Consider the following 17,631-nt stretch of genomic DNA (forward strand, 5'->3'; position numbering starts at 1 on the left):
TTTTTATTACATGTTACTCTGGGAATTTTACTGATGCCTTTGGGATCAAATTCTACAACACTCCATTTTTGCAAAAAAAAACCCATAACTGCGAGTCTTTGATTATTACAGGTTTCTTCATCTAAGCATTTGATTTTTTTTTATCTCCACCATTTTCTAAAGCACAAAATACACACAGATGGATAGTCATCACAGCCCAGAATATCACCGCAGGAGTTTCTCAGCAAAGTGTCCTGGACCCAACCAGCTTTAGTTGCTTCATCAACTACCTTCCTTCCATCATAAGGTCAGGAGTAGGGCTGTTCGTTGATTTTTTTAATTATTCATTCCAGGATGTAGGCGTCCCTGGCAAGGCCTGCATTTATTGCCCATCCCTAATTGCGCTCGAGAAGGTGGTGGTGAGCCGCCTTCGTGAACCGCTGCAGTCCTTGTGGTGAAGGTACTCCCAGTGTTGTTAGGGAAGGAGTTCCAGGATTTTGGCCCAGTGGCGATGAAGGAACGCTGATATATTTCCAAGTCAAAATGGTATGCAACTTGCAGGTAATGGTGTTGCCATGCGCCTGCTGCCCTCGTTCTTCTAGGTGGTAGAGGTCGCAGGTTTGGGAGGTGCTGCTGAAGAAACTGTAGCAAGTTGCTGCAGTGCATCTTATAGATGGTACACACCGCAACCATGGTGCGGCAGTGGTGGAGGGAGTGAATGTTGAACGTGGTGGATGGGGTGCCAATTAAGTGGGATGCTTTGTCCTGGATGGTGTCGAGCTTCTTGAGTGTTGTTGGAGCTCCTGAATTGTACTTTACAGATGGTGGAAAGGCTTTGAGGAGCTAAGAAGTGAGACACTTGCTGCAGAATACCAGTCTGACCTGCTCTTGTTACCACATTATTTATGTGACTGATCCAGTTAGGTTTCTGGTCAATGGTAACCCCCAGGATGTTGATGTTGGGGGATTCGGCGATGGTAATGCTGTTGAGTATCAAGGGGTGGTTAGACTCTCGCTTGTTCGAGATGTTCATTGCCTGGCACTTGTGAATGTTACTTGACACTTATCATCCCAAGCCTGAATGTTGTCTAGGTCTTGCTGTATGTGGAGTTGCGAATGGAACTGAACACTGTGCAATCATCAGCAAACATCCCCACTTCTGACCTTATGTTGGAGGGAAGGTCATTGATGATGGTTGTGCCTAGGACACTGCCCTGAGGAACTCCTGCAGTGATGTCCTAGGGCTGGGATGATTGACCTCCAACAACCACAACCAATTTCCTTCCAGTGTTGAGTCTTATGGATATCATTTGAGGGGTCAGGTGGTGATTCAGTAATGCAGAATACCCAGCTTCTACCCGGTCCTTGTAACTAGTGTTGGTATGGCTTATCCAGTTACGCTTCTGGTTATTGATGACTCCAAAATGTTGATGGTGGGCAACTCTGATGGTGGTGGTGCTGTTGAAGGTTAAGAGATGATGTCTGGGCTTTCGCTCATTCAAGATGGTACTTGGTACCTGGCACTTGTGTGGTACGAGTGTTATTTGTCAGCCCAAGCCTGGCTGTTATACTGGTCCTGCTTTCGGCTGGCATAGGCCACTTCATTATTAGAGGTGATCAAGTAGTGAGGGATGCGTCAGGCCAGAAAGTTATATATTGCGTTGGGATATAATTCTGCTGCTAATGATGACACACTGAGTCATAGGTGCCCAGTTTTGGGCTGTTAAGACGTATCTTTAATCTGGCCATTTAGCACTTTGATGGTGCTATATTACATGTTTGAGGATACCCTTACAGTGGAGCAGAGACATCTTCTCGAAGACTGTGCAGTGGTCAATTCTAACAATGCAATTGTAGATAGGTGTGTATGACAAGTTTACTGCGATTTTAATTTAGAGCCGATGAATAAGATGCAACAGCAAGGTGCAAGAGAAAACAAGTGTACACTTACAGAACGCGTGTTCTTTATGCAAAAATTACCACTGGTGTAACTCTCAAGGCATTTCTCAACACTGGATTTCTCACAAGAAGTTACAAAATCTGGTTTTGATATAGAAGTGGATGTGTTAGGGCATTAGTGACAAGCAGTCAGAGTATAGGCTGTTTGGGAACTGATTTTGTAACAATTTAGGAAGTTGCATGGAAGCAGTAGTGAGTAGTTGAGGAGATAGGGAGTACTGGTCAGCTGTCAATGATTGGGAAGAGTTGGTATAGTGAATATTTGGGCTAAATGGATGTTGGGGGAAGTAAATAGTAATTTGAAAGACAACAGTAGATATGGATAGTAATGAATAGTTAAGGGGATAGTGATGCATAATGGTTAGTAGAGGTGGTGAGTGAACACTGGTGGTCGTCAGTGGAGGGTAGTGGGAATTTGAAAGACTGCACTAGAATTTTGTTGTTTACTTAGAAGAACTTTTTTCCTTCTTAGGATGGAGTCCTATTTTTTTTCTAATTAAATTTTCTCATTTGTTTTGAGGAACTATTTTCCTGGTTGGGCGCAGCATACAATGGGAGTGCGACCCCAACACGTGCCTGCCGCCTTTTTTTATAGCGGCAGATATCGGGATGCCCATGGAGAGCTGGAGTACTTAATTAAATTGGGAACCCGATTTAAAACTGACTGTTGCTGCACGGTTTTCTCAGCGGTTGGAAAACTTGGCAGTGAAAAGGCTGGAGCTGCCAACACCCTGACACGAGTATGTCTTTCAGCACCCATTTGCTAGGCAGGAGGAGCAGGTGTGCTCTCCCCGGAAGCCGATCGTGGGCTCTCTTTCTTCCCTCATCCCCCTTCCCCCCCTCATCGCAGGAGCTCTCTCCACCTCCCGATCACCGGACCTCTCGGACCACCCGATTGGCAAGGAGAGCCCCCAAGGATCCCCAGCTGCAGCCTCGCTACTGGTGTTTCCTCCCGCTCGCCGGCCAGGCTGTCCATTTGGCCAGGTGCCGGACAGGAAACAGAACTAAAAAATGTTAATGACTGCTTGCCATTCAGTTCGGCAGGACCTATGCATTACTGGCCTCGCTGGGCTCTTTGGCCTCGCCCTCCCCGCAAATATCGGGGCCCACAAATTCAAATCCCACCATCGCATCTTGTGAAATAGAATTCAATAAAATCAGAAAATGACTATGAAAGCTGCCAGATTGCTGTAAAAACCCAATAAATTCACGAACATCCTTCAGGGAAGGGAAGCTGCCACTCCTCCAGTACCACACTATTTGGTTGACTCAATGCCTCAGGTCAATTAGGGATGGACAATAAATATTGTGCACTCACATCCAAAGATCAAATTTTTTAAAAATGAAGTAAATAAAAATCTGAAGTTCAGCATGGGGATGTGCTGGTGCTTTAAGTACATTTTCTTTAAACTTAAAGGCATGTTGCAGCTGCAGCTAGACGCTTATAGAAATGGAGTTGAGTCAAATGTATTTGCCCAGCACATCAAGTATAAATAAGACAGGCAGGCTGCTGGAGCTGAGATTTTATACCCATTAACATAGAGTTACTTTTTTTTTTATACTTATATTGGCAGATTTTCTTGCATGGGCGACTTGTTTGATCTGTGTAGGTGGCACTCCTTTACAGAATGAGGGGGGAAAACTGCTAAAGATATAGTGGATGCAGAGAAACACTGCGAGAACATTTCTCGGGGCAGGGAGCAGGAAGACACGGCTGCTCAGTGAGGAAAGCAAGAGCGACAAGCATTGGCAGGAGATTCAATTTTGTTTCAGTTAAAACGGGCTCAAATGGAGCATTTACTTGGACAGGTTGGACGGAATGGCTTGTTTCTGTGCTGTATATGCTATGTAATGGGTAAGCACGGCAAAGAACAGCACCACCTCCCTTGGAGATGGGGATGGGAGGATTCAAAGCGAAGCATAATAAACAGGTATGTTCCAGTATTGCAGACACGTATTACAGATATAGCATGACAGGAAAATATTACCATTGCAGAATGTACACACTATACTCAAAATTTTGGATATATTACTAGCAGATCTCTCATAACATTGCTCCAAGGCAAGTCAGTGCAAATGGTTTCTTGTTGTCCACGTCTGCCGTCTTATTATTGCCAGTTCTCCATCTCCTGATTTGCTTATGTTTTTCTGTTTTGTCGTCGTCTTTTGTTTTTCTTGCTCACATTTGTTTGAGACCGGAAGTGGTATGGTTTGTAGCTAGGGCCAAGACAGACTTAACCATAGTGGAAGCAGAATTAGAAGGTGGGAGAGCACAGGGCAGGACCTTTACTTTGGTGAAACTCAGCAGTAAGAGTGGGAGTGGCTGGGTTGATGTTGAAGGGCTAGGTTGACAGGCATTGAAAGTCACAAATGACATCCTTTGTGACTGTGACAAAGGTAAACTATCCCTCCTCGTCCTTCTTGACCTGTCTGCAGCCTTTGACATGGTTGACCATTCCATCTTTCTCCAACGCCTTTCCACCGTCGTCCAACTAGGTGGGACTGCACTCACCTGGTTCCATTCTTATCTATCTAATCGTAGCCAGAGAATCACCTGCAACGGCTTCTCTTCCTGCTCCCACATCATTACTTCTGGTGTCCTCCAGGGATCTATCCTTGGCCCCCTCCTATTTGTCATCTACATGCTGTCCCTTGGTGACATCATCCGGAAACAACGTCAGTTGCCACATGTACGCTGATGACACCCAGCTCATCCTCACCACCACAGTCTCTAAACTGTCAGGCTGCTTGTCCGACATCCAGTTCCGGATGAGCAGAAATGTTCTCCAATTAAATATTGGGAAAACTGAAGCCACTGTTTTTAGTCCCCGCCACAAACTTCATTCCCTAGCCACCAACTCCTTCCTTCTCCCTGACAACTGTCGGAGGTTGAACCAGAGTGTTCGCAACCTTCGTGTCATATTTGACCCTGAAATGAACTTCCGATCACATATCCGCGGCATAACTAAGACTGCCTATTTCCACATCCGTAACATCACCCGTCTATGCCCTTGCCTCAGCTCATCTGCTGCTGAAACTGTCATCCATGCCTTTGTTACCTCTAGACTGGACTATTCCAACACTCCCCTTGCTGGTCTCCCACATGCTACCCTACGTAAATGCCTTCCAAAACTCGGCTGCCTGTGTCCTAACTCATAGCAAGTCCCGTTCACCCATCACCCCTGTGCTCGCTGACCTACATTGGCTCCTGGTTAAGCAACGCCTTGATTTCAAAATGTTATTCCTAGTTTTCAAATCCCTGCATGGCCTTGCCCCTCCCAATCTCTAATCTTCTCCAGCCCCACAACCACAAAATTAATAATGAAATCGAGGGTGGAGTGGGGGAAGGAAAGGAAGCATCAAAAGGCTTTGAGCCATTCTAGATAATAAATCCAGTGAAAGAATAGGTTAGAACACAAAACAGTTTAGTTCAGGAGGTCTGAACTCCATTTCACTCAACGGCAGACATAATGCAGTGATGCAGATATAATCTTAACGTTTTCTTCCAGCAGTAATGGGATAATAGTGATTCCCTGCAGCTAACAGAACAGTAGATCAATTGTTTGATCATTCAGTCCAAATTGTAAAATCAAAGTGTTCCTTGCACAAACTAATCACCAGAAGAGAATTTATGTAATATAGACAAATCATGTACAAAAAGAAATGTAGCCAATATCTGAAGGAATGTTATGACTAACATTAACGTGTAAGTTTAAAAAAAACTGATCTACTCAAAACAAAACTATTAAGAACTGCACCAAGGACCCATGAATTGTCTAAAAAAGCTTGCTCATATATTGACTCCAATTCTATATAGGTCACAAGTTGTGCAAAAAAAATGTGGGAAGCATTTATTTCAATGCAAACTAATCAGTAATGTTAAGGAAATATGAGGAAGAGCCAGAAGACTTATGATTTTTATTGGAGCAACATGGATGCACAGCAATATATTATTTAATGCAGTGAGTTGAATGTGGGTTTTTGTTCTCAAGTCTTTAAAAAGGTAAGTTACTGATGCTGGGTGGGTCATCAGTGGAATGCACAAAGAGCACACTGGGGCAGGCAGAGGTGCACAAATGTTTTCAAATAGTGAGCATATTTTCAGGGTATGTTACCACAAGCTGTTTCATAAACTTCTAAATAGTTGCACTAACACCAGTCACCTGGAAGCAAGCGAATAAATTAATTCCTTCTTAGTCTTGCTTTCGCTCACCCTACACCACCAACACAGAAAAATATGTTTATTCCCATACCTTTTTGATACAACTTCAAAACCACACAAACTACTGGTAATTGCTTTTCGCAATTGGATCTAAAAAGCACTATGCCGCATTCATTTTTGGTTCCATTTTTAATGTGTATTTGCATCCTTCTCTCTTCTACCTTAAATATTTACCCTATCTAATTAAACTGGAATGGAATGAACATCATTGTTTAGTCAGTGTGTATTGTGACTTGCATGAACTGAAGACTTCATCCAATCCCACTTTCTTCCAAAACAATCAAGCAGACTGATTAAATTCCTCCTTTAGGAACCAGTGAAGCCTAGGATTCGAATAATGTAATTGCCCTGTTTTTGTAAATATATTAGATGATCTCCTGTGGTGTTGCACTTGGGCAGTCAAGACTAATTTGAATTTTTCAGATCAAGTAGGGAGAGAGGAGAAGAGAAAATGGAGTCATCGTCATAAGGCAGAGGAGGAGGAGGGTGCGTGGAGAGTGCACAGAGAAAAGCAACACAGTCGCACGAATGCAATAGTAAGTGTGCATCACACACAGACACACATCTTCTCTGATATCAACCTAATCAGGTCCTGGGTACCATTAGAGCTTGGGCTAATATGTACTTAAGTGACAGGTCATCAACAGGAAAATGCCGAACCCCCTCTACCAGCCCTTCAACCATTGCCAAGTCTCTCAACATTAAAATCACTGGGGTCACCACTGACCAGAACCTTAATTGGGCCAGCCATATGAATAGCGTAACTACATAAGCAGGGTAGACACTAGAGACTCTGCAATGATTGGTTCACCTCTAGACCTACCAATACCTCTGCACCATCAACAAAGTTCAAGTCAGGAGTGATAAAATATTCACCTGGATGAATGCTGCTGCAACCAAAACTCCAGTAACGAATCATCATCTAGAACAAAGCAGTCAGCTTGATCAGCGCCCCTCCAATTAACTCAATATTTACCACCTCCACCACACTGTTGCTGCAGTACATATAATCGAAAAGATGCACTGCAGGAACTTGTCAAAGCTTACTTTAACACCTTGCAGACCTGCAAGTTCTTCAGAGAAGAACAAAGGCAGCAATGTTATGGGAACAGCATCACCTCCATAGAAACATAGAAAATAGGTGCAGGAGTAGGCCATTCGGCCCTTCGAGCCTGCATCACTATTCAATAAGATCATGGCTGATCATTCACCTCAATACCTCTTTCCTGCTTTCTCTCCATACCCCCTGATCCCCTTAGCCATCAGGGCCATATCCAACTCCCTCTTGGATATATCTAACGAACTTGCATCAACAACTCTCTGCGGTAGGGAATTCCACAGGTTAACAACTCTGAATGAAAAAGTTTCTCCTCATCTCGGTCCTAAATGGCTTACCCCTTATCCTTAGACTGTGACCCCTGGTTCTGGACTTCCCCAACATCGGGAACATTCTTCCTGCATCTAACTTGTCCATTCCCATCAGAATTTTATATGTTTCTATGAGATCCTCTCTCATTCTTCTAAACTCCAGTGAATACAGGCCCAGTCGATCCAGTCTCTCCTCATATGTCAGTCCCGCCATCCCGGGAATCAGTCTGGTGAACCTTCATTGCACTCCCTCAATAGCAAGAACGTCCTTCCTCAGATTAGGAGACAAAAACTGAACACAATATTCCAGGTGAGGCCTCACCAAGGCCCTGTACAACTGCATCAAGACCTCCCTGCTCCTATACTCAAAACCCCTAGCTATGAAGGCCAACATGCCATTTGCCTTCTTCACCACCTGCTGTATCTGCATGCCAACTTTCAATGACTGATGTACCATGACACCCAGGTCTCGTTGCACCTTCCCTTTTCCTAATCTGCCGCCATTCAGATAATATTCTGCCTTCATGTTTTTGCCATCAAAGTGGATGACCTCACATTTATCCACATTATACTGCATCTGCCATGCATTTGCCCACTCACCTAACCTGTCCAAGTCACCCTGCAGCCTCTTAGCATCCTCCTCACAGCTCACACCGCCACCCAGCTTAGTGTCATCTGCAAACTTGGAGATAGTACACTCAATTCCTTCATCTAAATCATTAATGTATTTTTTTTTTAGTTGGGGTCCCAGCACGGAGCCTGGCAGCACCCCACCAGGTCACTGCCTGCCATTCTGAGAAGGACCTGTTTATCCCGACTCTCTGCTTCCTGTCTGCCAACCAGTTCTCTATCCATGTCAGTACATTACCCCCAATACCATGTGCTTTAATTTTTGCACACTAATCTCTTGTGTGGGACCTTGTTAAAAGCCTTTTGAAAGTCTAAATACACCACATCCACTGGTGCTCCCTTGTCCACTCTACTAGTTACATCCTCAAAAAATTAGATTTGTCATGCATGATTTCCCTTTCATAAATCCATGCTGACATGGACCGATCCTGTCACTGCTTTTTAAATGCGCTGCTATTTCATCTGTAATAATTGATTCCAACATTTTCCCCACGACTGACTTGGACATATATGACCATTCTTTCATTGCTACTGGGTCAAAATCCTTGAATTCACCCCCCACCCAGAGCGTGGGCTACCATCAGTACAAAAATGTACGCGTTCAAGGAGAAGATCTACCACCACAAAAAAAGAGCATTTAAGTAAACAGAGAGAGGCGAATTGCTCTTTGATGAGGGAAGTTTGCCAACTGGAAAGTTGTTGCCAATTTCAGCACCCACAATGAAATGCCAAGCTCTCTATTTCCCTTATGGTGCAATTGCTAAAGTCAAAATATTACACATTCTGTGTGAATTAAGATATTTGCTGTTGCCAGGAGGCAAGTTTCTTTGCATAAAGTCAGCAATTGGCTTTCTTTTATTTTCAAGTGACAAGATCACATAAATGACTTCATTCCCACTAAATTGCTGACCACCCAACTTTTCTTTCTGCCCGTGCCCCTCCGCCGCCCCAAAGCCAGCCAATATTGTAAATGGCTCCCTCAAAAAAAACAGCCTTGAATTCTTTGTCCTTGCAAGCTACTGCCCCAACTCCAACCTTCCTTTCCTCTCTCAAGTCCTTGAACATGTTGCTGTCTCCTGCACACTTTTGAATTTGTCCAATCAGGTTTCCCATCCTCCCACAGCACCAAAATGGCTCTAATCAAAGTCACGAATGACATTCTCTGTGGCTGTGATGCATTTTTCATCCTCGATCTCTGCAATTTTTGACAGGCAACCACACCATCCTCCTCCAACATCTCTCCTCGACTGTCCAGCTTGGTGGGACTGTTTTTGTTTGGTTTCACTCTGACCTATACAATCACAGCCAGTGCATTTCTAACACTTGTTTTTCCTTCTACCCCAGTTACCCGGGGAGTCCTATAAGTATGCATACTTGGCTCCCTGTTATTCATCTAAATGCTGCTCCTTGGTGACATCATCCACAGACATGGAGTCAACTTCTACATATATGCTGGTGACATCCAGCTCTACCTCCCTGCTACGCATTCAAGACTAGAAGTTGGAGCAGTCTGACACCAATTTCCCACAGCTAAACACTGGGCCCCATGGTCTTTGGCCCATCAAAAACTTTGCATCCTTGCTACCAACTCTATCTCCCTTGCCAGTTATTGCCGCATGCTAAATCAGACCAATCGCAACCTGTGTGTCCTATCTGACCCCGAGCTGAGCTCCTGTCCCATCACTTCCACCACTATATCACCCACCTCTGCTCCTACCCATGTCCATCGGTCACAAAAACCCTCATGTGCATTTGCAACTCCAGACTCAACTAATCCAAAGCTATCCTGGCTGGCCTCCATAAATTTCAGCCCATCTAAAACTCTGCTGCCCATATCCCAGCCCACACCGTCCCACTCGCCCATCATCCAAGTGCTCACTCTCCTACGATGGCTAACAACTGAAGGTATCCAACATGAAAGCAATACAAGAGATCAGGGAGCATTCAGGATTGACAAATCAAACAGATTAAGGGTGTCCAGTACATTATGGAGGCAAAAAATCTAAAAGAATGAAATGTAAAAATAGAACCAGAAAGCTCGTGGAACTTACAAAATTACGCACTTAATTAAAACATCATTTCAGTAAGCACTACACAAAAATATCCAGCAGGATCACGAGCACTCAAAATTAAATGGACCAAGACAGCTGGGTAGTTTTTGGTTTTTACACCAACTAGAAACAACTCAGATTTACAATTAGCTGCTTGATTAAGCGAGTAGCAATTTACAAGACCACGAGACAGGCCAACACAGTAAAGTTAAAACATGACCATCTCAAAATTCACTTAAAAAAGACAAAACACTTCAGCCATGCTTGCAAAATTAAGCCATGCTTGCAAAATTAAGCCATAGACTCAGTCACACACAAAAATTCACACGATGAACATAATAATATGTCTAAATAAAATACTGAAAGTCTTGACAATACATCAACTGTAGCTTGTTTGGGAACTACCTGCAAATAGAGGAGCGTAATAAAGGTCACCCAGCACAGAAGTGAAATAAATATTTTAATAAATGCATTGCTCATGCTTAGTTTTGTTATGCAACGTCACTTTCTTCGTGCCCTGTATTTTACAACAGGCAATATTTCTGGATACTGTGACAGTTAACAGGAACCATTTGGCTTTATTACAGTGCACATTATACGTTTACATCAAATGCCAAAGATTGAGATAACTGGAATTTACATTTTCACATGCAATTTCCTTTAAAATCAGTTTGGACTTAATTATCAAATGGGAAGTACTACAGTATCTACATTGTTTTCTGTAATAAAATATAAATATTATGCTCAATGAAAATCATGTAACAAAAAGATTAACTGCTTGCTCTTCCCAGCTTTACCTAGTCACCATCTCTCTCTCTCTTGACCCCGCCACTGCCTCTGATTTGTCATGTTGTTTATCCAACATCCAGTAAATTTCCTCTAATTAAAAATTGAGAAGACCAAAGGCAGTGTCTTTGGTTCCCGTCACAAACTCCATTCTCTAGCCATCAACTCCATCCCTCACTCGGAGGACTGTCGGAGGCAGAACCAGACTGTTTGCAGCCTTTGAATCCTATTTGACCCCGAGCTAAGTTTCCAATCCCATATCCTCTCCATCACCAAGACTTCTTCAACCTCGCAACATTGTCTGATTCCACACCAGCTCATTTGCTGCTGAAATCCTCATCCATGCCTTTGTTACCTCTAGACTCGAGTATTCCAATGATCTCCTGGCTGGCCCATCACCTTCCACACTCCGTAGACTTGAGCTCATCCAAAACTCTGCTGCTCGTATCCTAACTTGCACAAGTCCCCTTCACCCGTCACCTCGGAGATCGCTGACCTACATTGGCTCCCAATCTGACAACATCTTGATTTTCAAATCCCTCCATGGCCTCACTCCTCCCCATCTCTGTAACCTCCTCCAGCCCTACAACCCTCCGAAATCTCTGCCCTCTTGCTTATCCCAGATTTTAATCGCTCCACCATTGGCCACTGTGCCTTCAGCTGCTTAGGCCCCAAGCTCTGGAATTCCCTCCCTGAACCTCTCCGCTTCTCTACCTGTCTCTCCTCCTGTACGACGCCCCATTAAACCTACCTCTTTGACCAGGCTTTTGGTTACCTGTTCTAATAACTCCTTATGTAGCTCGGTGTCCAATTTTGTTCAATAATCACTGGTGATGTGCTTTGCAATGCTTTAAATGCAAGTTGATGGTGCCGTTGGTGACCAGAATTGAGACTTGACTACACTCCATTCTACCTTCAAATCTACCAAATCATTGCTTTGTTACCATATTGGAAATTTTCTGAGCAAGGATTTATGTTGAAATAATTTAAGCTGTTATGGCCTCAACCACTAATGATTGCATATACAATAAAAGCACCAAAATATCAACAATGATTTATTACACCATCCAACATTTAGCAACCTGCCTGCAGCTGTTGAATATTCATTTGTCATTAAACATTAAATAAATCCATGAGTATAAGAAAATACTGAAAAACATTGGCACTATAAAAGATTGACATCAAAATAAAGTTAAATTGGACATTTGTTTCATCTGAAAGTGAAGGCTGTGGAAGTGGGCTGTTCATAATATGCTAAAGTAATATGCTAACATATTGGGCCCAAGTTTCCACATGATTTGCGCCTGATTTTTAGGAGCAACTGGTGGAGAACGGACTATCTTAGAAATCGCAATTCTCCACATTTTTTTTTTCTGCAGTTCTAGTCAGGTAGAACAGTTCTACTTTGGAACAGAATTTTTTCTTCAAAAGGGGGCGTGTCCGGCCACTGACGCCTGATTTCAAAGTTTCCACAGTGAAAACGTACTCCAAACTAAAGTAGAATGGAGCAAGTGAAGATTTTTGTAGAACTGAAAAAACCTGTTCTACACATTAAAAAATCAGGCACAGGTTACAAATTAGGCGTCCAGAACGAGGTGGGGGGGGGGGGGGAAGGGAAGTCATTAAATTCTATAATAAATCCTTATTTATACTTATACAAATAAATCCAACCTGAATAAACATTTATAAGCAAAGAAAAGATTAAATAAACCATCTTCCTACCTGTGTGAAAGTGCTTCAGGCAGGCCTTTCGGGACCGAAGGCTACCAGATTTACAGGTAGGTGGCGTTGGGTCGGGGGGGGGGGGGGGGGGGAGAGAGAGAGAGAGAGAGAGAGAGAGAGAGAGAGAGAGAGAGAGAGAGAGAGAGAGAGAGAGAGAGAGAGAGAGAGAGGAGGGAGGGAGAGGAGGGAGGGAGTGGGGGGGGAGGGAGGTCAGGTCGGATCCGGGAGTCGGGTCGGATCACGTGGGGAGGGGGGGTCGAGTCGGGGGGCGGGAGCACGGGTCGGGTCGGTCGGGGGGGGGGGGGGGGGGGGCGCGGGTGTCGGGTCTGGTCCGGAGGCAGGGGGCGGGTGTCGGGTCTGGTCCAGAGGCGGGGGGGGGGTGCGGGGAGCGGGTGTCGGTCTGGTCTGGTCTGGAGGCTGGGGGGGGAGCGGGTGTCGGGTCTGGTCCGGAGGCAGAGCGGGGGCGGGGAGCGATTATCGGGTCTGGTCCGGAGGCAGGGCGGGGAGCGAGTGTCGGGTCTGGTCGGGGGGGGGGGAGCAGGAGCTGGCCGTGGGAGGAGTCTTATTCACGCAGCCCCAGTGAGGCCATTCAGCCAGGGCTAGGGGTTGCGTGCTTCGGGCCCCTCCCACACAGTTCGGCGCCTGGAGCTACTGCACTTGTGTGCCCACTGTAGCGCGCATGTGCAGAGGTCCCGGCACTGTTTTCAGCGCAGGGACCTGGCTCCGCCCCCCCACAGCCCGTGCTGGCTGCGCCGAGAGCCAGAGGTAGCCTGCAAGTAGGTGGAGAATACCGAGGATTTTTTTCGGCGCACTTTGTGGCGCGAAAAACGGGCGTCCAGGTCGGGACTGCGCCGTTCTAGGCGCGTGTGGAAACTTGGGCCCATTGACATTGAAGTAAACTGAATGTGATGGTTATCAAGGCTATAATATAAACTTAGTGTCTATTTAATCAGTCCTTCATGATCTGTTCCCTTGAGTCACTTTTCTCAGCAGGGTACATTGTTTAGGATTTTGTCATCCAGATGTGATCATGTAGTATTCAAACACAGCACACCTGCATTTTCAGATCAGAATTTTATATTCAAAGGATAATATGGGTTTAAAATCTATTTATCTATATTCAACACTGTAAAAATGCCGATGAAGCATCGAAGACCACCCCAGCAACAGAAATCTAAACTGCATCAACTGAAACTTCTCATGTATTTGATCGTGGACACGAGTATGGCAGATTCCTTTGTCCACATGGTGTTACAACCCCTTAGTTCCAAATATTCCAAATGCACAGCCCTGAAAAAGGATCTTAATTTTAGTGGGAAAAATGTACCAACAGATTAAAATTTTTATTTGAAGAATATTTGTTTCCTCCCTATTCACCAATCTCAGGCACATACGGGCTTTAATCAATGAGCAGGAAAGAGAACAACCAACCGTTAGAGAGGGGAAATCAGTTATCTTCCAATTTACTTTTCCTGCCTCTGGAAGCAGGGAGCTTCCCATCAACAAATACAACTAAGATTAAGAACTTGCGTGAGGACCCATTACGTTTGCAATAGACTTTACATACTTGTGCCTCCACATGAATGTGTTGGCTTTTTCAAAAAGGAACTCTTGCTGGAACTAAACCTCTAATGAGCAAATATCTATGTGCACGGAATCAGAACATAACATTATGGATCATCAAAAGCCAAGATGAAACAGCAAATAATAAAACATACTTTGATTTTAGCATGTGTTATTGCAAAATATCCAGAAATTGGAACGTTGTTGGATAATTTCCAAATACCCAAGAACATTTTAATATGCAAGTCAATTATAATCTCATGATTGCATTTATGTAATAATACAAAAAATAATGAATATGCTATGCCTCCTCAGATCAGCAGATTGTCTTCCTTTCAAACAAAATACTATCCTCCTGCATGCTAATCATCTGAACCTGGATAATGCTTGCTAATGCAGCTTTGGTTAAAAACCTGACTGCCTGGTCTGGTCTTAAATTGCTATGTTCACAACATGAGAGGAGGGTCCACCTGCTCCTTTCCCCAGTTACAGCTATTTTTGGAACATGGTGCCCAATATACTACAAACCAGCTTTCAAAAGCCATCACTGCCAACAGATCATAAATCATATACCTTTAAAACTATATGGTATCCTTAATTCAAAAATCAGTTGCAGCAAGCTTCAATTCCACTTATGCGGTCAGCAGTGCAATCAAATGTCAAACCGTCCAGAACCGTTCTCCCGATGGCAATTTTCTTTCGGGCAAGTATTCTGAATTACGTCGTGAGTCTATATTGTAACTACTGAAAACTAGAAATAGGGCCGTCTCTCTTCTTGTCTTAAGAGGGGCAGATTCTTGGGATAGGTAAACCTCTTAAATTCTCCCTTCGCCTTTCCCATTTCACTCTTGTAGTCAAAATCTTGAATAATTCATTCATTTCCAGGACCTCAGATTGTAAAATTTCTTATTCCAAAGCATTTCCTTCCTTCTACAATTATTGAAACCCAAACTTGATATTATTCAATTACTACTTCCAAATTTACCTTATTCTTTTTTACTCCTCTCAGCTTTGGTGGTGCCCTGCATTATAGGCTTTGGACCTTCTCAATTTAAAAATAAAAATCAATTCCTATGGAGTTCTGTTTCTAGTCAATGTTTCTCTGAAGAATTATTGGGACTGTTATAGAAACTCACACTAAAGTCTCTTATCTTGAAAGACAGTTAAATTTTAAACTTCATCAACATCCGTTCTCCAAATACTATGTTAAAAAAAATACTGTTGCGACCCCAACGCGGGTTGAATTTTCTCATAACTTCAGTAAATATTAGCACTGAATCTAAACAAACTGATCAAAGCTTCAAGGTTTCATTATAGCCACAAGTCAAATCTTCTATTATACTGCTAATTTATATTCTGTTTAGTTCCCATTTTCAATTCCGATAATTTTCTATAGTTAACATTAGACAGACAATGGCGTTGGTGGAAATGAAGCAACAAATAATCCTCTGAATACTAGACGGAGATAAGCAGTCTGCAAACTCCATAAGATATGAAAATGTTCAAACATTTGCCAAGCAAAATTAGACAAAATGTATTGAACGGCATGGTATTTTCCCTATTTCAAAATAAACAACAGCTGTTCATTGGGTTGGTGGAAGTTGATTAGTGCACCCAACACACAATTCCTCAGACCAGGTCACAGGCTTGTGTTTACAACTCCCATTGTGGAAAGTTACTGTTTTTGATCAACTTGTTGCGGATTGAGTAGCAGAGAAAAGCAGAGACAGTAAAGTTATGCTTTACTGTCTCTGTAAAGTAAAGTTACCCATCACTTGAACTACATCAGTCCATTTATTCTAACTGATGGAGTGCTGATTTTAGTGGATTTTCTACAAGTGGCAAAATAACACTTTCATGATCTAGTACTAGCCAACTTGCACTCCAGCAGATTTATCTCCCCAATGACAGGTTGGGTAAATGGTCAGTATTGCTTTGTAAATGACTTTAATATGGCTCAAGTCGATTTAACCAGCAGTTTCCCCTTTCTCCCTGTGGGGAGGTGCTTCATATTCACTCAGCGCCACTCAGGATATCACCGTGAGGCCTTGAACACCATATTTGCACTGAGTATGCAACATTTGTTAGTGTGTTACTATACTAATCTGATGTCCAAACTCCATAAAAATGATAGTGGGAGGGAAGGTGAAGAGATGTTGAAGGGGCCCCATTAAAAGATGTGTATCTCAATTATTAAGAGCAGAAACTTAAAATTAGCAGTGAGAGAGAAAAAAATTGAATGCCAAGTATTAGCATAAATTAGAAATTGCAGAGTGCAAGACTAAACAGAAATAAGTTTTACCTACCTGTGCTCCCCCATCTCCCTTATAGCTGCAGAGTCAGCAAGATTCAGCAAGATGGCAAGAAATCTGCACAGGCAATAAGGGAGAAGAGGTGCTAAGACAACAGACAATAAGCGAGCAGGCCAGGCATGCAATAACTAGCCAAGCAGTGCAACTCTCTATAATTATAGATGAGCACTTAACAGAGGGTTGACCTGCAGTTTACTTCATATGCATTGTCTTTTACACATACCCCCTTGAACTATAAAGTGCAATGTAAAAACAAAATAAAAATGAACTAAACAATATACATTTACATGTTTTATGGAGACATCACCTGATCAGCTTTTAAAGCAGTGGTCGAGTATAGACATTAGAATACACTCAGGAATTTGGCAATTAAGATTCTCATTAACTCAGCAATCAATACAACGGGCAAGCTGCGAATGCAATCATGTTCAGGTACTACCACTTTGATTATTAACTAAATAAAAAGCCAAATACTACAAATACTCAAAATCTGAAACAAAACAGAAAAAGCTGGAAACACAAACAGGTTAATCAGCATCTGTGGAGACAACAATCTGTGGGAATTCTTATCCTCCTTTACAACTGGAAAATAATGAGGTGGAAAAACGCATCAAAAGCTTGTCTAATCATTACTTTTCAGATGTGAAGGGGCACAAATCTGAAATATTAATTCATCATCAAGTTATTTTAATATAATTCTGGATCTCAATGCAACTATTCACTGCATATTTAAATTATGTTTACTTTAGTCAGCAGCAATTTTGAGAAAAGTCATACTTCATACAGAACATAGGGAAACACCTTTTTAATCTGTCATTACAACAAACTCATTTATGTAGCGCATACTGCAAAGCTTTTCACACAGTGAATTAATTTTGGAGAGCAGTGACTGGCATAAGTGACAACAAAACAGCAATGAGTTGATTATTATTTGTTAAGGGAGGATTGTTGACCAGGACACTAGAACGCCTTTTGATAGGAGGCTTTGAGAGTGTCCTTGAAGTGTTTCCCTGCCCACCTGGGGCTCGCTTGCTATGTC

General features: G+C 43.0%; 1 protein-coding gene across 3 annotated transcripts in view; it reads right to left on the reverse strand.

The window, feature by feature from the left end:
• ipo13b (importin 13b) overlaps nucleotides 1-17,631 on the reverse strand; it is a 224,448-nt gene that overhangs the window by 160,048 nt on the left and 46,769 nt on the right. For 2 of the 3 annotated variants that reach the window (XM_070886849.1, XM_070886847.1), the window contains exon 3: nucleotides 16,587-16,649. The exons of the other annotated variant lie outside the window; for it this stretch is intronic. In XM_070886849.1, coding sequence (XP_070742950.1) covers nucleotides 16,587-16,649 — 63 coding nt within the window. The remainder of the gene's footprint in view (nucleotides 1-16,586; nucleotides 16,650-17,631) is intronic. 3 annotated transcript variants of the gene reach the window in all.

The sequence above is a fragment of the Pristiophorus japonicus genome, chromosome 8, assembly GCF_044704955.1.
Source record: "Pristiophorus japonicus isolate sPriJap1 chromosome 8, sPriJap1.hap1, whole genome shotgun sequence".
NCBI classification, from domain to species: domain Eukaryota; kingdom Metazoa; phylum Chordata; class Chondrichthyes; family Pristiophoridae; genus Pristiophorus; species Pristiophorus japonicus.